Source organism: Cantharellus anzutake, assembly GCF_015039405.1.
Source record: "Cantharellus anzutake strain C23 chromosome Unknown EI90scaffold_32, whole genome shotgun sequence".
NCBI classification, from domain to species: Eukaryota; Fungi; Basidiomycota; class Agaricomycetes; order Cantharellales; family Hydnaceae; genus Cantharellus; species Cantharellus anzutake.
The window spans coordinates 689,686-716,320 of NW_024066982.1; the positions used below are offsets into that span (position 1 = coordinate 689,686).

Sequence of the window (26,635 nt, forward strand, 5' to 3'; positions counted from 1 at the left end):
ATGTTGAAGTGGCATTCCGAGTTATCGTGGCTATTATTTTTATGGGAAGCTTGTTGTTCTAATGTTTTGGCCTTTGCCCCCTTTGCGCCACACAGAAATGTAAGTAAGTAGGGGTCGGGTCCTATAGGGTACCCATTCCGTGTCGCTAAGCCTACCCACGAAGTGGTTTTTACCAAGGGGCCCCCAAGTATGGTGACAGCGGAAGGAGATCCCAAGATCAATATGGGGGCCGCAACGCGGAATGGGTACCCGACCCTGGCTGAGCAAGGTGCAAATTCACTCACGTAATAGATTACATTTTGTATAGGTCTCGCGAGTGTAGCCGCATTGCCTTATACGGAATCTCCACGCTATAGGTATAGAGAGACGCAAGCCAAAGTGTCGGGTTCGACGTACAGTTGCGGACAAGCAAACACAAGAAAAATTTCCTCGATTATGAATTCTCACGATGAAAGCCCCGTTTTTTGTCAAATTGTCATAATTCATCGATTCCAATCATTCTCCATGCCCAGAAGTCCATAAATCGAGCTTTTAATTTCTTGTGAGGTGCGAAAATTTTGCGGGCAGCTAAAAAATAAGCGCTGGGACTCAATCTTAGGCCCATTTGATAGTTTTGATAGCGAAGATGATGATTATGAGCAAACAGAAATATGAGAAGCCAAATTAAGGCATAAAATGGGGATAAGCAATGACGGGCCAATTTGCTTCTGACCCGACTACAAGCGCCGATGCACATACTGCCCCTGTCAGAGTACAGCCCGGTTAAGTCCGGACTGCTTACACACAACTGATGACACACCTGCCCCATACCCACACAGCCTGATCATCATCCCCGGACTGGCACAGACATTTGTTATATTTCCTTCTGCAGAGTGGCCCCGCTTCGCCGGGTATACTGACTTTATCATTCCCTGGGTAGCGAGTGAGGAAGATAACTTTCTTCTCTCACTTCCCCTCGCTGCTCAGGTATGTTGTACATAGTATATACAATGACATGACCTCACTTCCCCTCGCTGCTCAGCTGGAATCCCTATCGCAATTCGCTTTGCCGGGTTCCCCCATTGAGACTGACCCTGTCTGTCAGGGATGTGTCCGGGGTAGAGGGGGCCTGGGTGAGACGCCCGACACTGGAAGTCTCGCAGGGGGTGGAGCGGGCGTGCGTACTGGCAGGCCCGGCTCAGGAGGCAGTCCCTGGCCACTTAGACTGAAGTGGGAAAGGATGTTATTATTATTAAAAGGGAACACTATGTTGCTTACCTGAAGTGGGAAAGGATGAGAAGTGTCATATCCGTGCATACCCGACCCCGACCCGACTTCCGGACCTCCACCCTCTTCACCTCCGGAGTCATAACCTACCGCTGCCTTTCCGATACTCACCTTCGGTCTTGGCAACACACCCCTCCTCTTACCTCTCCGACCCCTTCTCCGTCCGTTCCGATACTCATCTCGGACCGAACATCGCCCTACTCGCCACCCTTCCTACAACTCCGCTCCCCCCTCACAACACCTCCACCCTCCCGTCATCCCCTACGCTTCTCCGTCCGTTCCGATACCCACCTTCGGACCTGACTACTCTTCCTTACCTGTCCCCTCTCTCCTTCTTCCGTCACTCCTCCGCCACCCTTCCGCCAAGTTACGACCATCCACCGCTGCTCCGTACTTCACACTCGGACACCGTTCGTACCTTACTCCGAGCCTCCGTCATAGTCCATACCTCGGACTTTGACTCCACCTCGGTCTTAGTCCATTGCATTGGTGACCTCATACTACGTGAACACCATTGCCAATATTCCTCGGACTTCCAACCCCGCCTCCGTAACCTCCGTAAGCTCCGCAACCCCCGAGCTTTGCGGACCGCCTCCGGCACTCTCGCCGTTTGTAATGTATTTCTCGCAATTCCCCCTCATCCCTATTTGGACTACTGCTTCTTTCTATTCTAGCCAGTTAGTCATCACCCCCACTTCCCCTCATCCTCCTGCCCCTCTGGGCCTCGCCCACTCTACCTCCTTTCGGATGTATCACAGGTCTTGCCCTATGACCTTCGGTACCGCTCCACTCCCTCTAACCCTTTGTTCCCGTTCAGACATCTTCGTTCCGATTCGGTCACCCTTTGTTCTCCTTGTGCTTTTGCCCCTTCCTTATATATATATCGGCGCTTGTACATACTCGTCTGGTTTCAGTCCGAAATCGACCTGAAATGCCCCCAAGAGACTTCCTGCTCACCTACTGTGAAATTAAGGACCAAATGGACAAACAGCAATGGCACAGCGCTCCGCTTGAGTCGCTGAGGCCAAGGTCCCTCCACGCTAAGTCTCCGATTCCACTCCGGAGTCGTCCGTTTCCGCCCATCTCTAACAAGAAGAAGGCTACTTCTTCGGTTCCCACTTCAGGTATGTTTATATACATGCGGCTTAGGTCACATGACGGGTGCCATGTCATCCTCGCGTACAGCCATAGTCACCCGGGTGTCCCCGTGGGGGATCCCGAGGGCGTCCACTGTGAACGCGCGAGCTGGAGATAGCGGGGGTCGCCCGAGGCGCCCGGGCTGGGCGTGTCGTGAGCGCGCTGCAGGTGGGTCAATGGTACATTGATACAAGGAAAAGTCGTCTGTGTAGAATAAGGAGAAAATAAAGAGAAGGTGAAATAAGTAAAGAGGGAGTGGAATGGAGAAAGAAGGAAAGAAAGGGGAGGGGGGAGGAGGTAGGGGAAGGCCGGGTGGGGCCGGGTCAGGCAGGTGTGCCCTGACACTGTCCCCCTCGGCCTCAGCTCCAGCGAAGGCTCGGGATCCCTCGACTTAGAGTCCAAGCAGCTCGGTACCCTGACAGCCCCATTACGACTGTTGGTTCAGTCACATGTCACACGCAAATTGTGAACTGAACTAAAGTAGGTTTTGTCACATGTCACAACGAGACTTTGAACAGATGAATGTATTGACAACTAATTCCCACGGGATCCGGGAGTTGCCGGAAACAGCAAATCCATTCAGTTTTTATTCAGTTCAATATTCTCACGTGATGTATGGCACATGTCACACTGAGGGATGAACTACGCAAGAAGGAGCCGGCAATCCCTGAAACCTGTGGGAATGAACCTACGGTTGTAATGGGACAGTACTCCATATTGCAACATGTCAATCCTCAAGTGTCTGAGCTGTGCATCCAAGTGTCCCATTCTTGGCATCTGAATCCAAAGATGACGTGCTGGAGGAATTCTCAAGGAAAATCAGTGTTGTGGCAACTCTTGTTGATGAACTAACATACTGTCCAAAGGATGGAATGAGCACCTTGGACAACCACTATGTGGGCCTTTATAGGGGGGACCTCAGGACGTTTGCATGGGGCCTAAAAGGCCTTTTTCACTATAAACATCCTAGGACATCCTGGCCATTCAGTTTCATTCATTTGTTGCAAACATCCTCAGATGTCCTAATTCAGTTTGATTCAATGGTTGCAAATTGTCCCGGAATGCCATACTCGTCCATCCCATGGTCTGTGCGCATGCTGACCACTGTCTAGAGGGATGTCAACACTGTTTCCCACGGTCTGAACACACTTTACATAGTTGAATAGCCCCTTTGAATAGCTTCCAGAATATATATTTTGAGACTGAATTGACCAATAAATTATTGAGAAAAACGCAAAATACTTTTTTGGACACGAGTCTTTTGATGGTGGCTGTCCAACTTATTTAATGTCTGTGCACAATACTGGTCACTGTCTGAAGGAGTGTCAGCACTGTTTCCCACGGCCCCAACACACTTTACACAGATAGATAGCCCCTTTGAATAGCTTCCAGAATATATAATTTGAGACTGAATTGACCAATAAATTATCGAGAAAAACACAAAATACTTTTTTGGACGCGAGTCTTTGGGTTAGTGTGGCTGTCCAACTCAATGTCTGTGCACAATGCTGGCCACTGTCTGAAGGGGTGTTGATGTTTCCCACGTCCCCAACACACTTTATGCAGATGGATAGCCCCTTTGAATAGCTTCCAGAATATATATTTTGAGACTGAATTGACCAATAAATCATCGAGAAAAACGCAAAATACTTTTTTGGACGCGAGTCTTTTGGGTTAGTGTGGCTGTCCACCTCATGTCTGTGCACAGTGCTGGTCATTGTCCGGAGGGGTGTCCAGACTGTTTCCCACGGTGTCAACACACTTTGCGTAGTTGGATAGCCCCTTCAAATAGCTTCCAGAATATATAATTTGAGACTAAATTGACAAGCAAGTTATTGAGAAAAATGCAAAATACTTTTTTGGATGCGAGTCTTTGGGATAGTGCTTGGGCCACTAAATTTCACTGACAGTCATCGAAGTCATCGAAATTCCCGGGTCACTGATATCCCAAAGACTCGTGTCCAAAAAAGTATTTTGCATTTTTCTCAATAACTTGCTTGTCAATTTAGTCTCAAATTATATATTCTGGAAGCTATTTGAAGGGGCTATCCAACTACGCAAAGTGTGTTGACACCGTGGGAAACAGTCTGGACACCCCTCCGGACAATGACCAGCACTGTGCACAGACATGAGGTGGACAACCACACTAACCCAAAAGACTCGCGTCCAAAAAAGTATTTTGCGTTTTTCTCGATGATTTATTGGTCAATTCAGTCTCAAAATATATATTCTGGAAGCTATTCAAAGGGGCTATCCATCTGCATAAAGTGTGTTGGGGACGTGGGAAACAGTGTTGACACCCCTTCAGACAGTGGCCAGCATTGTGCACAGACAGTTGAGCAGCCTGAGGATTGTCATGGGAAATCAGATTCAATTGCGGCATTATGTTTTGAATGTCTACCCTGAATAATACAAATTTGATTGAATCACAGAAGCATTTGATTGAATTTGATTGAATTATAGAATCATCCTAGGACATCCTAGGACATCCTAGGATGCAGTGTTGCACATGACACAATCAGACATTGAATCAGACCATTTGCAATCTCGTGGTGCTTCCGACTTGGGTCAATTGTCTCGGAGGTCCAAAATACGGATGTAAGCCGGCATTATCGGATTTACCAATAGGACTATGCCGCATCTTGAACCTCCCACCCCGCAACGCCAGCTATACTAGAATCTAATTCTTGATTACATGTCCTCGTAACCAAATCTTCAATCTCCATCTCAGCTGCCAAATTATCCTTTGCCTGGAACCAATAGAGATCCCATTCACCATCCAATGCCAAATTAAAGATATCGCGAAGCTTAACACTACTGCTTGCTACCTGCTGGAGTTTTCCATAAACATGATACCTAGCAATATGTGCTATGAAACTCACAGAGGACAAGCTGGGAACTTGAATATCACAGTCTGCCAAAAGGTCTGAAAGCAGAGAAACCTGTAAATTGTGAAAACTGTGATACTCCTCCTGAGGGATGGCCGTTGGACATGAAAGCTCAGGGTCTAAGCGGGATCCGGTGGGGTCTTGATCCCTATCTGAAGGTGCCAGCCCAAAAGAGCGCCGCATGTGTCTTCGGTAAGTGCCTTGAAGTGCATGCTGGCGATTTAATTCCAATTTGATGGCAGAGGACATCACCATCTTCTCTACTGAGAGGCGATTACGTGAAGGATCCTTTGTGTCACCTGTCACTGAGAAGAACCACTCAGTGTCCGTGGAACAAGTGACAGAACCAAAATGGCTAATTTCGCAAGTGGATCATCTTGCGGAGCGTTGAGCCATGTGTCAGGGCACAGCCCTTGACCCCACTCACCCTCAGACACCCTCACCCTTCTCCTAACCACCCTCTCTCCACATTTCCCCATTTCCCCTTATCCTTCCCCCCACTGTTTCACATAATGACGCGCACGCGCGAACCCGTGGGAACGTTCTGGGCGAGCGACTCGCCCAGAAATGTACAGCCACAACCGTGGGAACATTCTGGGCGAGCTGCTCGCCCAGAACTTTCCCACGGGTCACACCCGTTATGGAAAGTCGGCAGCAAGCGGGAACTGTATAGTTCCTAGGGTCCTTTTGTGTCGGCCTCACAGGGGGCTGAGAAGCTTACCCTTCTTCTCAGCTCATTCCCTGTGAAGGCAAGTGTACTTACCCGCTTTTCAATGAATACCAGCTCATTCCCTGTGAAGGCTGAGGCCAGTCCCCTCAGCGACTTCGAGGAGTTAGCACCTGGGGAGAGTACCCCAGCTTCCACACCCGGCCTCGCCCTCTGGCCACTCCCAGCTGGGGTCCGGATCCTGACACCATGCCATTAAAGGATTAAAATCCTATGAAAATATTCTGAGATAAGAGCACTTCACTAGTGCTGAGATACAAGAACTAACCGGGATCCGCTTACATATGTTACTGCGAGTCCAATCTCCACCCGGGTATCCAAAAACATCGTGAGTTGATGTCAAGTATGCAATTGCGCGCGGTCCAAGATTGCTTGCAGCTTCATTGGTTTCAAAGACTCGGCAGTAAACCTCTTCCATTAGAGTGACAAGCCGCAAATTAGAAAGGTTTGGATTGAATAATCTTCGCTTCACAAAGGGATTGAGAGTGACGGCAACAATGAAGAAAGAATGATCTATTTTTGCCCATCGAGTTTCAAGACTCCTAAGGACTGCATGGACAGTTGAAGTTGGTGCAATAGAGCGGGGAAGGAGATCTAGGGCAGTGTTTATATCCGTGTAATGTTTATACAGTCGTCCAAAGATCAAGGCAACCTGATCGGCACGCGTTGTTGAGGCCTGACATACATTCACAGCAATGGCTAAGGGGGTGATATCATCGGTAATCCTAATGTGGAACTCTATATTAGACAAATTGTCAGAATCGCGCAAACACTTACTGTCGAATATCATTCCAAAAGTTTTCATTATTGATTGTATCAATGATCTGTTGTGCTTTGTTGATCATTTCCCACCTTGTGCCCGCAGCCATCAGTATGTTATTTTTTTTTTTTTTTTTGGTGGAACCCCAGTAGCTTTCACGATACATTTTCATGTATTTGGGGTTTGTATAGGGAGGTAGGTCCCGTGGAGTAGATAGGTTAGTGGGAGTGTTGGACTGCCACCGCGGGGAAATGCGTTACGCACTGGCCGGGTGTCGGCGCTGTGTGGGACTCCCAGACCCGGGGGGTCCGGTATACCCACTAAAACCCCGGTGCTGTTGAGCCAGTTGTCCGGTAGTATGTCTTCGTTGTGAAGGTTCCCACTCCAGGTAAGCAGGACTGTTTTGGCCGGCAGGGCTTTCCGGCCGTACTTCTTACGGTTTGTGAGGGCAATGTCTTGCTGGAGCTTGTCGTTGAGGCCGGCTTTCAGGGCATTTCTTACTTCTCTTAGTGAGGTTTGCGGGTGATCGGCATCTATAACTCTGCGGCATCTGGTCTTCCAGACTTGCCATGCACATTCTAGGACTACGATTCGGTACAGTCTGGTTTCACCCATCCTTACTTTACCGTTGGTGTTCATTATCTTGGTTAGTGGGGCGGCCATTATGTGTGAGGTGTTTAGGTCGTTAGGCCATTCTATTTTCCGGCGATCGCATATCGCCTTGGCTGTGGACCAAACCCAGGCGCCGTGATTGAGGGGACATTCAAAGAGTATGTGTGTCATTGATTCTGTTTGTTGGCACCCATTGCATTCACCACGGTGTTCGAAGCCTAGGATTTTATTCCAGTAGTCGCCGATCTTGAGGCAGTTATGGGTTAGTTTCCATACAAAGTTGCGGATTTCGGGGGAGACATCTTTACGGTTTTTCCCTAGGTTCTCCCAGATCTTGTTTTGTGTGGGGGAGTCATTGTTCATACTCGCCAGGGTCGTTTGGATTTTGGTGATGTTGTTAAGCGTTGCTATTTTCCGTACCGGGTTTTTCGCTAATCTGGTTCTGCTTATTAGTCTTGTTGCTGTGGACTGTTTTAGGGAAATTAGGCGGGCGCCGCTCGGTATGTGGGGGAGGGGGGGCATTACAGGTGGGAGGGGGTCGGGAGCCAGTTGTGCTCCTATTGCGGCGAGGTTGTCCGCTTCTTCGTTTCCACGGATCCCAGCATGGCCTTTTAGCCATTCGAATGTGGTAGGGGTGAGTCTGGATCTTAATGCGCTTACTGTTAGTTTGGTGATGTATTGATTCTTGGCATAGGCGTAGTCTGAGTCTTCTAAGGATTCGAGGTTGTCGCAGAGGGTGCTGATGCACCATTGTGAGTCGGCCTTGATGTGGAGGTTGGATGACGGGGGTACGGATATCGCGGCATGGTGTATGGCCAGCATTTCGGCTGTATTATTAGATTGTGGGAGACGGGGTTAATTCTTTTGCTGGTATTTCGGGGGTTGTTTGGGCCGTACCACACTCCGAAGCCGGCTGTGGCGTTTGTGTTCCCGTTTAGGGAGCAGGATCCGTCCGTATATGCTATCTCGTCGTTAGGTTGTAGGAGATGGGGGGTGGGGGTGATTGGGAGTTCTGGGGGGGGTCTGCCGAATACCCTATAGTGGTGGTCGAGTGGCGTGCAGGAACTGGGGGCCGGGTGGAAGATTTTAATGGCCATTGGGTCCCCGGCTGTGTGTTGTCTGGCCGTTTCTCTGGGATTGCGGTCCGGTTGGGAGAGGAGGTGTGAGTCGCTGTAGGGGTTGTAGTGGAGGTCAAGGTTCGTGGATATTTTTGTCGCCATTTGGTAACAAGCGTCAGGGTTCTTACAGCCGTTAGCTTTGTAGGACTGGCACGGTGTGCAGGGACATTTGGTTTTTTTGGTTGGGTCGTGGCATGGGTTTTCTTGGTGGTCTGTTTGGATGATTAGATCGCCGACCCGTTTGCATCCATGAGTTGCCCTCAGGCAGCATGCCGGTTTTGAGCGGTCGCTGATTTGGGTGTTGTCTCTCAGGCCCGGATGGGCCCAGGCTGGTAAGTTGAGTTTGGTGTCTAGGTCGATTGTCGGGTTTTCTAATCTAAGGTTGTATTTTGCACCGATGTTTAGAGAGTTGCGGAGTTCGGCCGGGATGTTTCTTCGGTGGGTCCGGGCGTTAAGGAAGGGTTTCTGGATGAGGACCTCTGTGATGATGGGGTATGCTGGGTTTTGGGGCTGTTGGTTTTTCGGGAGAGTAGCCATCAGGATTGCTTCAGCAGCGTCTGAGGCCGGGGGTCTGTTGGGTGATCTGTCGAGGATTTTTTGGAGTTTGATGAGGTGGATCGCCTCGTTCCTGTCTTGTAAGTTTAGGACATTTTTACCGCCTTGATCTCTTGGACTATTCAGCTGGTTCATGCTGATTGGGGGGGGGCTGTCTGAGTTCCATATGAATTCACGTATTCTTCTGTTCAGGTTTCTTTCCACGTCTTTTGGCATTCCTTGGGCCCGGGTGTGAAATTGGGTCATACCTCCGATGGTCATCTGGATAATTAGGCGTCTACCTTCGATGGATGGGTGGGTTTTGTTCCATTGGGTGAGTGATTTCTCGATGTTGGCTGTGATCGTGGGCCAGGGGTCTTTATGGTTGGGCTTGTTCCCGCATTGGGCCCCTAGGTATCTCATAGTTTGTCCATCCTTTAGTATGGTTATTGATTCATCTAGCTTGTCGCTGGAGGAGGGGTTAATGGATCTCTCACTGTGGGCCCATTCGCGGAAGTCTGGTGAGCCGACAGGGAGGACAACTGTCTTTTCTTGGTTGAACTTTGCCCCAGAGGCAATGCACCAGCGATCTAATGTCGTGAGTAGGTCATTCAGGTCGTCATCTTTGGAGAGGAAGATAGCCGTGTCATCGGCAAAGAGGGATATTATGACTCTTTGTGAGATTGTGGGTGTTTTGACTTCTAGTCCTTTGAGGGACGGAGATTCTCTCAGGGCAATTGATAAGGGTTCTATGGCGATGTTGAACAGGAGGCATGATAGTGGGTCACCTTGGCGTACCCCTCTGGTTATTGGGAAGTCTTTACTAATTTCGCCATTTAGGATTACTTTAGTCTTGGCTTCGGAATAGAGGTTTCTGATTGTTGATATTAGTTCTGGTGGGATTCCCATGGTTTCCATGACCCTCCAGAGGTAATCATGGCGGATGCGGTCATATGCCTTTTCTTGGTCGAGGGCAATGATTGCGCCGTCCTGTCCGGTTAGTTCACACAGGTCCGTCATGCGATTTACGAGGTCAATTTGGTCGAAAATGCTTCGGCCTTTCATGAAGGCTGCTTGGCATTTGTGGATAAGGAGGGGAGCTATCGGGGATAGCTTATTCATGAGGGCTGTCGTGATGATCTTATATTCAGCGTTTAGTACAGTTATGGGCCTGTAGTTTTCGATTTCTCTTTTATCTTTTTTTTTGTAGAGTGGGCATAGCCATCCTTCCGAGAATTGTGGGCATGAGGTGCCATTTTTTTCGATGTCGTTGGCTAGGAGAGTTAGGAGTTTTACTACGTGAAGGCCTTGGTTATCATTTTTCCGCTTTTCCCACCTGGAGTTCAGGTTTTTGTATAGCTCGGTGGGTATTCCGTTCAAGCCAGGAGCTTTTTCGTTAGGGGATTGTTTTAGTGCTTTGTCTATATCTGCAAGACTTAGCGGGGTGGCCAGGTCTGAGTGTATTTCCGGGGGGGTGTGGTTCCGGATGAGGTTGAGGGTGTTCGTAATGTGGGTTTCCCTTGCTTCCTGGTGGGTGGTTAAGTCTCTGTTTTGCACATTGTTGTAGTGGTTGGCAGCGATATTTGTCATTTCTTCCGATTTGGATGTGTATGCTGGTGGGTTGGAGTCCGGGATTCTCAGTTCGGATATTGTGTCGCGTGGTTTGTTTTCCTTCCCCCATTTGCACCAGTACTTGTTGGTTGTTTCGCTTAGGAGTCTTTTGTTTGCCCCTGCATTAGCTCTTGATTTAGTTTGTTTCAGTTTTTCGATTTCATTTATTCTTTTGGTTAGGTTTTGTATCTGGAGTTGTGTCATTTCTGTTAGGGTCTCGTTGGAGGAGGTCAGCCTTGACATTGCCTTGTCACGTCTGTGTGTGAGGCGCCTTACTTCCGAGTTGAGTTTACCTGCTTTTATTTTTGTGATTTTTCTGGCTAGGTGCGTCACAGCTGATATGAAGTCTTGGAAGGTGTTCTGGGTGTCGTTGTTCCTGGCTATTTCGTCTAGGGCCTCGTTGCCGATAGTTTCGACTTCATGTAGGAAGTTTTGGTCTTTGGTCAGGTAAAGGGGAATGGCCCATCTTCCTTTCCCGATTGTGGTAGCGCAGTTGTCTCTGAGTTCCACTGAGATGAGTTGGTGGTCGGCAGTGGATAGGCCCGGGCTGGATATTTCCCATGTGTAGGCTTTTTCTCTGATAGTGTCAGATGCGTATATTCGGTCAATTCTGGAGAGGGATGTCCCTGTGGAGTGGCCGAAGGTGAAGTTTTTTTCGGGGGCTGGGTGTGAGTTCCTCCAGCCGTCTGTTAGGTTGTTTGGGGATGTGAAGTTGTGGAAGGATGCTACTGTTGTTTCCGGGTCTGGGTGTGGCGGAAGTCTGTCGATTGCTTCTTCTACCATGTTGAAGTCCCCAAGCATAATGTCGATGGAGGTGCCATGAAGGTTCTGTTGGAGTGTCCTCCAGAACTGGGAGTTCTCGTGGTGGGGGTTGGGTGCGTATATGGCTAGGATTTTGATAGGGGAGTCGGGTGGCCAGTCTATTTCTATGAGGAGGGCGCGGCCGGGTATAATGTTTCTAGTGGATCTGGGTTTGGTTTTGATTATGTTTTTATTAATTATGATAGCAACACCACCTGCGCGGGTGTGATCTGGGTTAAAGGAGTGGGTGATTGTCCACTCTGGGTCATAGGTACTGTCTAAGTATTCTTGTTGTATTTGGTCGGTGTGGGTTTCGGAGAGACACATGATGCCAAATCTTTCTTTTTTCATTTTTTGTAGGAGGGTAGTCCATTTGTATTTGGTGGAGGAGCTATTTGCGCCCTTGATGTTGAGGGCACCTATTTTTAGGCTGGGGGGGCCATTTTGGGGGGAGGGGTTGCCTCCTCTTAGGCGGAGGGGACAGTGGGTTGGGGCCGTTTTCAGTTCCTCTGCCTCTGTCCTTGGACATTTGGAAAACGGTTGAAGCCGGCAGTCCTCTAGAGGCAGAGGGAGGAGGCCATTTACCGGTTGAGTTCGTTTCGGGACCTGATTGGGGGTCCTGTGTTGGTTGTTTGTGTTAACTTTTTCGCTGGCGTTTGTTTGTACACCCCCTCCTGGTTGCCAGCCATGGAGGGGGCGGGGAGAGAAGAGGGGGTTGGGGTGGGCTGGTGCGCTTTCCTGTCACCTTGCGGTCCAGTAAATTTGGGCGTCCTTAGCCGAGGCTGCTTGCCTGTGTTTAGTTTTTATTTCGGTTCACTCATGAGTTAAATGTTTCAGGCAGTGTATTTTACATGAAGCTAGAAGGGATTGGGTAGCCTACATAGCTTTACTTTTTAGTGGTCATTTTAGGTGTAGTGCCGGCCACGTCCTCGATAGCGTCCTGGGTTTCTGCCGCGTCCCCGATTTGCCAGGTGGGGCCGGGGCAGATCAACAGAGTTTGGTGTAGGGGGATTTTCTGGGCTCGGGTTGAGTTCACGCCAGATATAGTGCTCATGGATTGGGCAAACAGCGAATGTGTGGTCCAACCCTTTGCAAGTATGGCAGTATATGTGGGAGCCGCTGGCGGACCCGTTGTTACTTGTAGGGGTGGAGAATGTGGTTTCTCTGAATAGTCGGACCCATTGGTCATAGCTGGTGTTCAGGACACCGGGGGTGGGGTCGGGAACTTCGAAGAATGGGGGGGGAAGGTGGATTTCCCAAAGCGTTACATTGGCATCAGAGGTTGGGTTTCTTCGTTCAGACGGGTTGAGGCGGTTCCCATGGTTGGATGCAGCATACCCACGGGGGATAACAGTGCAGCTGGTAGCTATGCGGTTTATGTCATCAACATGTAGGTTCGCTCTTTCTAGGAAGGTTCTGAATGTGGATCTTTGGTCAAGGATTCTCTGAGTGATCGCGTTTTCTATGTCACCAGTTTCATTTAAGTTGGCTCCCAAGCCACGCAGGGATATAACATAGTTAGTGGGCCGGTAGTTGGCGAAGTCGATTGCTATGAAACATACCGCACGGCTCATCCATAGGTGGCCAGCGATAAGGGTGTTGATGTGTGAGGGGTGGAGGCCCTCAACAAGGAAGCCCCAAGGGGTTCCTGTCTGGTCGTGTGATCGGGCGGTTGGGGGACGGATGATTATATTCAGGCTTGATTGGGGAAAGGCCCTTTTGAGGAAAGTGGCCAGGTTATTCCTAAATTTTTTGTCGCCCTCTGTGCTGTGTTTGGCGTCAAGCGGGTATGTTAAGACAGTTCTTGGAATGGTCTTCCACTGTTCATGGCGGTCTTCACTGAGGTTTGCAAGGATTCTTGCCGGCCGTGCACCGTGGGCGCGGAAGTCAGCGAGTTCGCCATCAAGGTCGGTGTAGTTGAAGATTTCGTTGCCGTCATGTGGGCGCTGAGCAGCTGCAGTTACTGGGTCAGGGGCATCTGCTACGGCTGGGGGGCGGGTGATACGTGGCGGGTTTGGGGGGGGAGTTGCAGGGCTCGTGGAGGTAGGGACTGTCGCGCGGTTAGTGGTGTTATTTGTCCTCCCTTCGCTCTCGGGGGGAGGGGGCGCGAGTTCAGGACCTTGGATGTTGGCCGAGTCTGGGGATCTGTGGCGTTTGGCCACCTCCAGAATGGAGGTGATAGATGGGAGTGTGGTGGTGGGAGACGTGAGTGTGGTTAAGTCCTTTTCGGTGTTGTTAGGAGTGCTTTGTTGGTGCGTCCCCATAAGGTCATCTATCATGGTGTCATCCGCCCCAATGGAGCTGAGGGGAGACAGCGAGCGTTGATGGTCGTTAAGGTTGTTACGTTTACTTTGCATGTTTGTGACTTGGGGAACCACTGTTGAGAGAAGTTTTGTGTATGTTACGGCTTTATTTAGTAGGAGTTTGCGGGGAGACACACCGTTGTGGCGTTCTACCGCTAGTATGATTTTTCTGTGGGACGAGAGGTACTGGTGTATTTGTACTTCGTGGCACCGCCAACCTAATCCTTGCGGGATTACCCGGGCACCGGGGAACTGCATAGTGGTTAGCGTTCCGACCGGGTGTACCCAACTCCTAGCCCCTTCCGGATGGGGACCTGACAGTGTACTGGGGCGTATTTTGGTTGCCCTGTCGAGGTCAAGGGGTCTTTGCCAGCGTCACGTCCGGTTTTCTAGTGGTTCCCCTTAGTCATTTTTATTTTTGTTTTCCGAGTTGTATTTGTTGTTCTTAGTTGTTTTTCTCTCCCTAGTTTAACGACGTCGCGGTCGACATCAGTATGTTATCACTCGATTTGATAATGATACTTTTGAGAGGTCTCTTTAAGTCCAATAATCGCTGGAGTGACATCACATGTGAAGACCACCGAGTAATACACCCACGGATGAGGGTCTTTGCTGTCCCAGTGAACTCCGGAAGAGTCTTCTGCTCGGAGTACAGAAGATGAAGCGCAAGAGAATGGTTATTAAACCAGTTCACAATCTCACTTGCTTGTGCCATGCGCAACTTGACACTATCAGACTGTTTGATGTAATCACCAAGCACCAACTGAACCTATTGAGGACTGTTAACACTCAAATAGTAGAAGAGGTAGGGACGGACTTGGTGTGCATAACAGTCAACTGTGATTAGCCGAGGGAAATTTTGTTTGAGCATTTTCCGTGCTGTGCGTGACTCTCCTGAAGCATCAGAGACCCAACCAATGAGTTTGAGCCCAAGTTTCTCTTCGATAAAAGTCTTCTCTTGAAGCATTAACTTGAAGAGGTTGTCAGCAGTCTTGCGCGAGCCGGATGTGTTATGGACATGTGTCATCCGAACCTGGGTATAGATATGAGTGAATTAACCCTTTACACAGTGAAGAGAGGATATACCATATGGTTTGCAGAAACCATGAATGCGATGAGATGATTCCGAGATGTGTCACGCCAGCCATCACATTGGCCAGTGGCATAGGCACTGCACATCATGTCAGTGAGGCAATTTTGAATAGACTCGAACTCCGCTGAGAGAAGAGGTCCTGAAACTTTGTTTCGTTGCGGTAGCTTGAATGCAGGGTTGAGCATGTGCACAAACTTCACCATTTCAGGGTCGTCAGGCAGTCAGAATGATATCCCAGCAGAGATTATAACGCAGAGAAACTGTCTTTCTAGATCCTCCTGTTGCTTCTTGGGGAGCGGGGGGATATCGGAAATTCCCTCAGACAAAGATGAATAGCTACCGCGCCGGCCAATTTGTAAAGGGGGTGTAAGATGTGTTGGAGATGGTGAATGCCTGGGGGAATGGGATGTAGGTGAATGAGGAGATATCAAGGGACTAGCAGCAGGTGAAATTTGGAGTAAAGGCAAGTTGAGGCGAAGTTGTCGGCCAGGGAGATGTTGATCAAGCCAAGTTTTCCCCATTGCACGCGCATCTGTGGTTGCATGCTCACAGGTTTCAATATGACGTGCAAGCCGTTCAACAGAGCCCTGTATCTCAGAGCAAAGAGGGATTGCTGTTAGAGTCTGATGTTAGCATTCACGCAAAGTGCATGGACAGATGGGGAGTTTACCTCTCATATGAAGTTGACTAAGTGAGTGACGAGGTGCTGAACCAGCTGTAAACTCACGGAAGTTCTCCTCCTCCAGTCTTGCCGTTTGGGCATTTATGCAAAAATTGCATTTGTGAATAGTGTGGCTTTTATTGTTTCCAATCTTCTCCTCGAGGTCGAGAAACCACTGACGCAAGGGGCTTTTGCGGCCCATCCCAGGTGTCAAGCAGGGTGAGAAAGAGAGATGAAACACTTAGGATTGTACCCTAGGTTTTTATTGCATGCTCCCGACGCGGTGAACTAGGGCTGGAAGCAAAAGACCATCATGGTATGTGCATGGGAAGTTGTTCTTGATTCCGCAAAGATAGACAAATGCAGCATTTGGACATCGGAGTCTTATAAAAATTCATTACATGGAAAATGGGTGCTTGACACGCTTCAGCCAACGGATGCTGATCGGACCATGGGACCATGGGAAAAACATTGTCTACTGAATCAGACATTCGGATTTCGGACCATGTGACCATTTGGAACAATGTCCGTGCAACACTGCTAGGACGTCCTGGGGACATCCTGGTGAATGGATCAGTCTTCACCAGGATGTCCAGGACATCCACTAGTAAATACCCCCTTTTAGGCCCATTTGAAGGCCAAACAGCCCCCCCTCTATAGGCCGTCATTAGATGGCTGACTAGGCTGGGAATGAGTTATGCAACGGCAAAAAAGAGGATTGAGACACAAAGCAGGGGGAAGGTGAGCTAACTTGATATTAATTTTAATTCATAGTTCCTGTATGAACTCTACCACAAGGGGCTGACTGGGAAAGCAGCTGCATGGGTGGCTAAGAAGCAGAAAAGCCACTGTGCTGTATCAGAGAGCACTATGGCAGCTATGGATGAAGTTCAATGGTCATTTTATTTTATGTGAACCAAGGACTGACATATATTCTGCTCTAAATACATTTCACTATGTCTTGGTATGATAAAAACGCTCAAAATTATTAGGTAAATTTTGAAAATTTGGGCTCAGAATTTTGCGGTGGCTAAAAAAAATAGATAAAAATCCAAAGATTGCATTTTTGAGCATATTTCGTCTAAAGGTATCCGAATTTGTCAAAATAGAGCTTAATTGCTTGGAGAATTCTGCTATAGAAAATTTCTTGTGTTTGCGTGTCCGCAACTGTAGTCCCGATGTAAGTGACAGGTGACCCTTACATCAAGCAGTGGAATCTGCCTCTATGACAACCTCATGCTCATTGGACCTTGATGGGCCTGGGGGGGTTAGGCAGGTCACCAGCCTTCATTAGTATGGACGGGGGCTTGGTGTTGCAAATTCTAATTTGTCATGATCCGCATTGCATTCGTATCCTTCAATGGAGCAGTTCTCTTCCCGTCAAAGAGAGGCAGGTCATGCACCTGCCTAGGCGCAAGCTGTGCACATCACAGTGATCTACTAGCCAGCCTGTAGGTAGTAGTCCTTTACGTACAAGCATGTCCGGTCCCATGGCCTTTACTTTGGAAACGGCCCAGATATATTGTTCAGAGGTCATCTGGTTCTCATTTTTGTGATTCGGTTCGTCGGCCTGTTTGAATTTTCGATCCTTTCTTGGTGTCCTTGGTGTGCGAATGCATGTGTATTTTCTTTGTTTGATTTTTGGTCCTGAGGTTGCTTTTGGTCTTATCGGTCTAGCTCTTTAGTTACGACCTTAGTCCAAATTTGATTGTCATATTGTCATATATACAAAAAAGCTGGTTAATTTAAATTTCCACCACTTGGCCACCACAATCGTTGTGCACTGTCCTTCAACGTGAACATTCAACACTGAGGTGGCGCTTCTTTACATCATTGATAATTCACAAGACCGACGTCTGAATTAAAGTCGGTCAGCGGCACGATTGATCTCTCCCTCGAAAAGGAATTAATATATGACTTGCATGGGCATGATACTGGACCCCGACGCAACCGATACCAACATCGTACACCCCTCTCAGAGGGTAAGATTCCGAACATAAACAGAAGGCATGAAATTCAGCAGCGTAATACATGACACAATGTTACATCAATATCCAATACAGTTTGGTCGTGGGGGGTTGGGTTGGGTACCGGTTTGAGGATTTTGAATGGTTTAACAATACACGAATGCGCGGGCGCGAGGAAAATTTAAGGAGTTCATAGGCAGTGCATCAAACGAACGACGATAAGCAGCGAAGATAGAAGTGTTGGAATGCTATCGTAACTAAAGAACAGCCAAGGATTCCAGAGTCAAAGGGAGGAAGGAGGGGAGATCAGGATAAGGAGGATATGAAGGCCGCAGTTCATAAATACGCGATTTCGGTCAAACGTTTGGATTCATCATCATCAAGATGCATCAGCCGCTGGGTGATTGAGCTGTTCGTGTGCATCTTCACGTCGAGGGGTTGGGGAGGCGGATAAGCCTTCACGACGCTAGGTTTCTTCTTTTTCGCCGAGGAAGAGATGAAACGGCGAAAGATGGATACTCGGTTTGAGGGCTTAGTGGGGGGAACGGGGCGTGCAACAGAGGGGATAAGTAAACGAGTAGGCATCGAGGTCGTGGAAATCGTTGTGTTCGTCGAAGTCGTCGAGGCCCTTGTAGTCGTCGAGAAGGCGGAGGGGGACGAGGGGGACGAGGGGGATGAGGCTGGCGATGGTACATGTGCTAAGGGCACTAACACCAGGGATGGGTGAGGATTATTGTCAATTTGAGGTATGTTTTGCGGGTCGTCCGAAAGGCTACGCTCAGCGTTTATGTTGCCGTCGTCATGAATGACTGTCTCCCATCCTTTTCTGGGTACCGGATCTTGACTGCTGGAAGCGTCCAAGACACCTCTTTCCTCCTCACGCTTATCGGCGGATTTATCCACAATTTCGATCTCTGGTAATGCGGGGGACGAAGGGGCAGTCTCGAACAAGGGCGATGATGAATTATCGACTTTGCCACACCTGTCTCCGCCGAATTCAGACCCAGAAGTCTCCTCGAAGCTCCAAGTAGACAAGGCCTGGAGCAACGAACCAAGAGGAGACGGTGGGGCGCTCAGCTTCGGTTGAACATCAACCGTCGTATCAACCCTTGGGGATGAGGTATTGGGCTCCCCCACGGAAGAGCGCGAGCCATCTGGCGAGTGAATAGAGTGGTGATGAGAACGAGGAACTGGGGTTGTGGGTCGCGCGGAACGCTTTCTGAACCAGAGCTTGGCAGTCGCGCGACGTATGAACCTCTTCATGGTGCCGCCCATCTTGAACTGTGGGGGGGTAGGGTTGCCGCACAAGTGATGGTCATGCGCCAAGAAGAATTTGCTTTTTGGAGCGGTAGTCGCCGAGATTGAAACCAGAATGGGAGAAACGTGTTGAATGTTCAAGTGTTTAGCACCGTGATGTTCAACGTGAGTTTCCCGGGTTCGGGAGCCGCGAAACAAACGAGCAGTGTCGCGAAATACAAGACAGCGTTGTGGAGGTGACTTTTCACTGGTTGTTGGGAAATCAAATTCAGAGTCTGACCCGTCGGCTCCTGTTGCCTGGCTGTCTCCGCTGAATGAAATAATGGATGGATATCGCAATATTGGCTTGAACTGACCACCGATACCTTGAACGAACCCATTACAGACAAGCATGACAGGGGAGGCCAACGAACACACACACCTTCATTTGTGGGCTGGCCCAGCGAGCGAGGCACTATGACGCCAGTATCCAAAGAGGGTGTTGATGCAAAATGACTGATTTTTACTGAAGGAAAGGAAGGTTTGGTGAGGTGCATCATGCTTGACTATGTCGGACGGGATGTCTGCTTGGGCTTAACGAAGTCCTGGGTGATGTGGGGGGGACGGGTCACGAAGACGTGGCATTATAAAGGATAGGTAGAGTGATTTTGATTTCCTGTTGGAGGAGGGTCGGACAAATTTTGGAAGTTCTGATGTTCCACAACAGGGATCTCCCTATCGATCGCGGCCATTACACGCGGGGAAACCCCCAGTGGAAAGCAGAATGGAAGCTCTGGACCCTTGCTGTTGACTTGCTGGAAAGAATGAAAAAACCGTTGCTGCCCGCAAGAACCATATTCGAAGTCGCGATGCCCTAGGATGTGCAGTTGGTTCCGAGTGGGGCCAAAAAATAAAAACAGCGACATCAACAGCGTATATTGTTCAAGCTCGCAAGCCCGCTAACACTTGAAAGCTGGCAACAAGATTATCCCTATGTATCAACTTTCAGTGAGCAGGGACGAAGGAGAAAAGTACTGTAATGCGTCGACTGGAAGTTGACGTTCTTGACTGTTGTGCCACTTCCATGATTTCCTTGTGCACAACAACATGTTACGGCGGCTGTGTGACAGCGACAGCGATCGCGAGAGTTGAAAATTTTTTCGCTGACGCGATAAACAACTCCCAGGTCAGGCTAGCGAGTCGCTCTCGACTTCCCATCTCCTTAGCAACCAGGATTTCTTTTGGAGTGGTTCACTGCCACTGGCCCAGGCTCATCAGTACTAGTCTTCAGGCCAGTGACTAGCTTCTATTAGAGTGGGACGTTCTCTTACGAGTTAGCGGCTAGACTAGGCTCAGGCGATACTGAGTGGCCCTTCAGGGGCGCAAGCAGTCTATTTATTCCGAGTTACCGTTCAACCGTCGCGCAGTGGGGGGCCTCCACCTTTGTCCCTCTGTGCCTCCCCCTACGTTCCATTATGTCGCATCCCCCCCGACAGATCATCCCCCAGGTCTGGCACCCCTCTTGTCCTTCTAGTGGAGTATTCGACGCTAGGACGTTTTTCGATCACCCACCTTTCGAAGCTGCGGGAGAGTGGACGATGGCCAGGGTGGACCTAGTACGTCAACGCTTACGGGTGCCAGACCAAATTTAGGGAACGAGTCGCTATTTCCTAATGCCTCAGAAACGCCGACCCGCTTCTGAGGTCCTTAGTCCATTATTTGAACAGCTTCCCTGACAGAAGCTAATGCCGTGACTCTGGAACGTGCGCAGGTGTTTGTTGGGCGTGTTGCTGTAATGAATAGGCTGGTGCTTCGCCGCAGACTAGTGATGACCGCTCGCACAACTGCACATTCTAATGCGTGTAGGTTTTATTATGGTTCCACATCACACTCACACAGGCCAGTGCGCCCCATGAATCTACCTAAATATAATCCACTGTGTCTCTATTGTCATCCCAAGTCTGTTTTGACATTTTGGCGCAACCGCTGTTTTTCTCGCCTATGTTATTCATTCCTCCAGCAGCCGATCGCGCACCCGATGCCACCCTGTATTCGGTTAAACTCAACTAGCTTCTACTTCCTTGCACCCTGAAGAGGGCTGTGACGTGGGCATTCCCTGAACAGAAACTATCACCAGCTGCATCTCTGTATCTTTTCCTAACCTCTTTTTCCATGTCAGGATACTGTTTCGATGTGTTTAGTCGTATTCGTGTTGCAGAACTGCAATGAATACCCTGTATATGGCTTCAACTAGCTCAGTTGCTATGACCATATCCTTTGGCGATATACATCAACGATATCCGTGGTGCGGACATCAGTTTGGCCGCTTCTGCATGATCCTAATTCCCAGGTTGTCATAGCTGGTCACCATTTCCGTCCTTGTACTTGATAGGCCTGACTAGTGCTTCTTGAGCTTCCCCCGCTACTGTCGTGCTCGTCTGGTGGGTATTCTACTAAGGGACATGCACTTCCGTAGTCTTTTTGTGTCCTTCCAACGGGTCCTTGAGGGCGTGTTTAATTCTGCTCGACTCCGAGCATTGGAGCTATATATGGTTTGACTGGGAAAGGCTCAGCATATGATGCGCTTAATTTCATCCGTAGTTTGGCGCAAATACGGCGGCACTACTGCGGTGCATACCTTTAGTTTCCAGATGTGGGTCCAGGCTCATACAAGGACAACGATTCTGTAGAATCTCTGGTGGCGCCGCGCGTGTCATATCATGGAGTTCACTATTTGGGTTAATCACGTAGGATATATATATATTCATGCCTGGCCTCTTGGCCACTGGATGCTTTTCTTGGTGCACATGTTCTTGGCAGCGTCCCCAAAACTTTTCGGCTCGGTCTTCATATTTAGAGAATTCTCTACCGGTCTTTGTGTGTGGGCCGTGTGGGAGCGTCCATAGGAAGTTCCAAGTACTAGGGGGTCGAGTCTCTCTCTTTTCTTCTCTTCATTCATGTTGTAGACTTTGTTGCCAGCGGATCCAAGGGCCCGGTTGCTTCGATACGCTCAAGATTGTCTACCCTTCTGGGTTTTAATGTTTTGGGGTGCCCTCAGCCATCTTCTCGCGTATTATCAGCTTGCAGGCCGTGGATTGGGATAGGGCGTTGAGCCTGGCGCCGCTTTGGTTTAATTTAGGTTGGGTCGAGGGTGAGAGTGCCAGCGAGTCGTGTGTGTGTGTGTTTTTTTTTTTCTTTTGGGGAGGGGGGCTGCGGCAAGTTTGTCCGCTTCTTCGTTACCCTTTATTACGTCCAACCACAGATCACGATCGTGGCTAATCTTCAAACCTATGGGAAAAAAAAAAAAGCTCGGAGAATAGCATCCATACTACAATTCAAGGTACATATACACAGGTTAAACAAGAAAGCGCATCTCTGTGCGACCAGCAACACCGAACAAGCCCCAACAAACGATGATGGATCTCGTCGTCACTTATGCTTCGTTCTGTTCTCCTTTCTTGAAGACCTCACTGGAGCATTTTGCATTGACCCTTGTGGCGGGCTTTCCAATCCACCTTCTATAAATTTAAATCCCCAGTGATTAATATTTATATGATGCGGTGAGGGATATAGTGTAGGTCCATATCCATATCCATATCCATACCTGACAGTTAACGCTACAATAATGCGGCAGCTGCAGGGGCGCCGGTTATATGTGTGAGTTATCATAAAAAAAAAAAGAAGAATGGCACGATCACTTACTCCACATCCCCCACACTGTTTAAGCTCATTCCTGGTGAAGAGCTGCCCGGGACACTTCCCTCGGAAGGTGAGACCGAGGGGATTATCGCGCGATAAGATGACGCTCTAACCTTGTAATTCGAACAGCAAAGTTGACCAAGAGCAATTCCGCGAACCCTTACGTCTCTAGCCTCCTGGACTTTTCCCATAGATTGCAGCGTTTGGGCCAAGTTTTCCCTGGTCACTGCAGCATCGTACTCATGGTGATCACGTCCCTGTAGCAGCTCCGATCGGATGGCTAAGCTCTCTCTTAGGACTTCATACGCCTCATTATATTTCCCCTGGTTGTACAATGCTTCCCCAAGCGCATTTTTTGAGACCGCGATTCCGACTACGTCCCTAGGGTCGTGCGTTTCTTTGAGTTTCAGGGCCTCTCGGTGGAGGCGCTCTGCGAATACATGATTACCACTTTGCGCCACTTGGAGAGCCAAATGCGATAACCTCCACGCCTGCCGAAGGCCCGTATCCATTGAATCAGAGGTGACTTGATGCACGGACATGTTCATGGTGGCTGACTAGCTTGGGGAAGGATTGGCGATGTCACGGTGGTTCGAAATCGAAATCGAAATATTATTTGAGGACCTCGACAACCGAGGTTAATGCGGCAGTGTCCGCATTCAGCCCGGTCACTGACTCCAAACCTACAACACGCTGCGTGCAAACTACGTGGCAACTCGACAAGTTTCAAGGGCTTTCCATCAGCCCTGTAAGTATAACTGCCCATCTTCGCTAGGTTACACTGTGTGCCTTGTCTGCGCTAGCCTGGCCTGGACTGACGACCCTACGGTGGGCTTTGCTGTCTGCATGTCAATGCCCCGCGTATAATATACTGTCGGCGGAACCCAAAATCGAATTGGCTGGCGACAAACAAGGACAACTTGAAATCGGTCAAGATCCCATTTAAACACCACACCATCATGTCAAGCATTCCTCCGTTACTTGTTCTATACTATCATGCTCGCCTTGGATGGATGTTCCATTGGTCTTTCTAAAGTGCCCTCCGAATACCATCCTTTGTTGCGTTTCTACCCTGATAAGTCCGAGCGTAGAAATTGGAGCTATGTCTAAATTCAACTGGGAACCGCTCAGCACGTACGGGCTTTCATCCCTAGTTCGACACCGATATAGGGGCTGGGGGAAACAATTTCAGATGTACCACGTTGTCGCTGTGCCCTTCTCGATGATGTCCGGGCTCTCAGCAGGAGTTCACACCTCATGTGGTGCCACTATTTTCCTCTCCACCACGGGGCGTGTTTCCAACTAGAAGCGAATTGTTGGCGCTAGGCCGGCTATGAATCAGTAGACACTCTTAAATGCGTGCAGAGTACTAGCAGGCCGGCGCATCCATATCTGAGTTTGGGATTCGTCTCTTCGCCGGAAGCATGACCCTGCGCGCGCATGCTAACGTAGTCACGGACATCTGCAGCCGACCGTACATAACTAAGAAGTAGTCGCAGAGATATAGTATGCAGCCGATTTCACCTAGGGTATATATGGATTTGGAATACTTCCACTATTTAAGCATTGAACGTCCCTTAGCTTCGTTGAATGCAGCTTTTACGCCTCAACAAGTACGTACACTCCAGTTGCATTTTCACAACAGTCTCTTAATCATGCACCGGCATTGAAGTAGGAGGACAACTCAGTGACTGCGGTCTGCCAGCATTATCAATGCTGATACGTATTTCAAGTACTGTTGAATAAACGGATATTGTGGCTAAACTCTGGTTCCCAGCCCCACTTGCATGCAATCCCATCTTCGCTCCACAACCTAAGTGGCGGATGCTTCTATTTGCAATTCCATCATAAAATTGATCCCAACCCCTTTTAAGCCCCACACCCGGTGCTCCATGTGGACGACTTGATGGGGCTCGTGGTGTCAGACCGATTAATTTACTACTTCCATCACCCAATCTCTACTTCCGAAGTCGCGGCGCAACATCTTGTGGGCATAGTCACACGCAAGGGTGCTCATTCGTAAGATGACGTGGGGGGCGATATGTATATTAATGTTGAAAATCTAGGAGGGTCAGGTGTAGAGAGTGACCTGCTCATGCGCGTCTGATAAGGCGGGCTACCGTAATAAACAGTACAATAATAGGGGGGTCTCCTTGTGTGTTAAAAGCGGGAGGACCCATCCAATTAAGGGATTCTACCAACATTAATAACGGCGGTGGCTAATTAATTACCCTCAAGGGGATTCGGTTCCGTGATCCGAGGAAAGCTGGATTTACATCATTCTCCGGTTTAGAAGATGGTTGATCCGAAAATCGGGAGGATGGGTTCTCTAGTTGAATCGTGGAATTATCAAGGCTTTACACGCTTAGTCAGATGGAGGTCAAGTACTATCGCGAGGAATTTGACGTGATGAAAGTCCACTGGACGGTTAATTATGATAGCTGTTGTATACTTCCAATATGCTTTATGAGAAACTGGTGACGTTAAGAAGTGAACATGGAGGGAAAGTAGGCACTGGGACAATGATACGGGAACAAGAAAGATGTCTTATGCCTTGCCATTTATAATCACCGGAACCACGACGAAATATCATTTGTTATACATGATATACAAAGTGGATGTTTGAACGCAGGGTGACCTCGGAGTTATCGAATGGCTGAGACCAGCGAATCCATGATGACGTGCAATGGTCTGCGAATCCCAGCTGCAGACGAGTTGGCTATTAGACACTCGGACTGGATTGAATGAGCCCACATGATATCATAGTCACCCATTAAGCCCCTTCTGTATGCGTGCTTATAGAGCATCCGTGTCCTGCATGCGGATTAACAGCTGAATCCATTCAGTTTGCCGCCCTTTTCCCCTGACCCGCCGGTCCTCCAATTACAAAACAGGTGAGATGACGAAGAATATATACATCTTATCCGAGATGGGGAATAAAAGAAGACCAAGACGGCGTTCGATATAGAGAAAGAGAAGGAGAGCGGAGGGATGCGAACGTCAGTGCGAAGAGGATAATCCGAGCGACGACATAAATCGTCCCAATGGGTACACCAAACCCTCTGTCTCCATGGGTTCTCGTGCCCCTCAATAATTCTGATCCACCGAAGCCAAGGGCAGGGGCTACTGTAATATATACTGCACAAATGCGCCATATAAATAATTCCGCGGGTGTCGGAAAAGGGAAGGACCACGCAGAACAGTGAATTCCGCCAAAGATGGCGCCGGTGATTACAAGTATCCAAAAGGGATGCAATTCAACAAATGCATCACAAGCTCGGCCAATGGCTCTGGCCGCGAGTGAAGGCGAATCCACCTCCTTCTCTACTTCAAGAGGCACTTTAGCGACATTGGCCTCGGAAGTTAGAGCGTGAGCAGGGTCCCCTTTCATCACTTGAATTGGCGAACGGATATCAAGGGGCTTGTGCCACCACAACGCGCAGATGATGACGCTCAGTCCGGAATATCCAAGCGTCATCGTCTCAAGCTGCGATCTGTGCAGATGTCCCACCCATCGCCCCATATATTGAACGATGAACCACAGCAATTGAAGAGATACAATAGACTTGGATAAAAAATCGCCTTTGCTTTTGCGGAGAATTTCCTGTTTCGTCACCCCGACAACCTGACGATTTCCCGTCTTCTGAATGATGCCAGGGTATTGGCCAAAGAAGGAGGGATCATATCGACGAAAGAAACGTGTCGTTGGGTCAATGAATCCTCCCATCATGACAAAGTGTGAATGCACAAGTGTCCACCCTAGCATGTGAAAATCAATAGGTGTCAAGCGTTCGTCTCAATTGATTCACTGCATACCTTCGACATTTTTACATTTCCTTGATAATTTCCAGGCTTTTGAGAATTCATCCCATGCCTTAGCAACAACCAATTCTGGGAAAATCAGGGAACTCCTCATTAAGCCGAAACGATCATCCCTATTCACAATCTCCCCCACCAGATCCATACCACCCCTATCTCCTTCCACCACATTCGGGTGTACAGCCGTCCATACGCAGATGAATATTGTTAGGAGGCAGCTGTAAACGAGATTCCACATGGTACGGCAATTCCGAAGGTCATTGCATGCTTCCGATACGTTTATCGACAAACTGGTGGTATTGAGAGGTGGATAGGTGAGGATCGGCGCGGCGTAGGCGTTGTTGGCGAGAATAAACGTGATGAGAGCGGTTGTCATTGGAACGGGGAGTACAACACGGAAACG

At 49.0% G+C, this 26,635-nt stretch overlaps 4 protein-coding genes across 4 annotated transcripts; 1 reads left to right on the forward strand and 3 right to left on the reverse strand.

The window, feature by feature from the left end:
• Positions 1-17,814: 17,814 nt before the first annotated feature.
• On the reverse strand, positions 17,815-19,274 carry EI90DRAFT_3017396 (uncharacterized protein; the record flags this gene model as incomplete). Its single annotated transcript, XM_039057088.1, has 2 exons — positions 17,815-19,100; positions 19,157-19,274. 2 exons carry the CDS (start codon positions 19,272-19,274, stop codon positions 17,815-17,817), a joined length of 1,404 nt encoding a protein of 467 aa, XP_038914718.1.
• A 275-nt stretch (positions 19,275-19,549) lies between these two features.
• EI90DRAFT_1457421 (uncharacterized protein) lies at positions 19,550-20,420 on the forward strand. The gene is made up of 2 exons (XM_039051805.1): positions 19,550-20,005; positions 20,065-20,420. Exons 1-2 carry the CDS (start codon positions 19,754-19,756, stop codon positions 20,329-20,331), a joined length of 519 nt encoding a protein of 172 aa, XP_038914719.1. The 5' UTR covers positions 19,550-19,753; the 3' UTR covers positions 20,332-20,420.
• A 1,643-nt stretch (positions 20,421-22,063) lies between these two features.
• On the reverse strand, positions 22,064-23,034 carry EI90DRAFT_2974029 (uncharacterized protein). The gene is made up of 4 exons (XM_039055797.1): positions 22,527-23,034; positions 22,417-22,470; positions 22,319-22,348; positions 22,064-22,232 (listed from the first exon to the last, which is right to left on the reverse strand). Exons 1-4 carry the CDS (start codon positions 22,959-22,961, stop codon positions 22,182-22,184), a joined length of 570 nt encoding a protein of 189 aa, XP_038914720.1. The 5' UTR covers positions 22,962-23,034; the 3' UTR covers positions 22,064-22,181.
• Positions 23,035-25,333: 2,299 nt separating this feature from the next.
• EI90DRAFT_3017398 (uncharacterized protein) lies at positions 25,334-26,608 on the reverse strand (the record flags this gene model as incomplete). The annotated part of the gene is made up of 2 exons (XM_039057089.1): positions 25,334-26,172; positions 26,230-26,608. 2 exons carry the CDS (start codon positions 26,606-26,608, stop codon positions 25,334-25,336), a joined length of 1,218 nt encoding a protein of 405 aa, XP_038914721.1.
• Between the last annotated feature and the right edge of the window lie 27 nt (positions 26,609-26,635).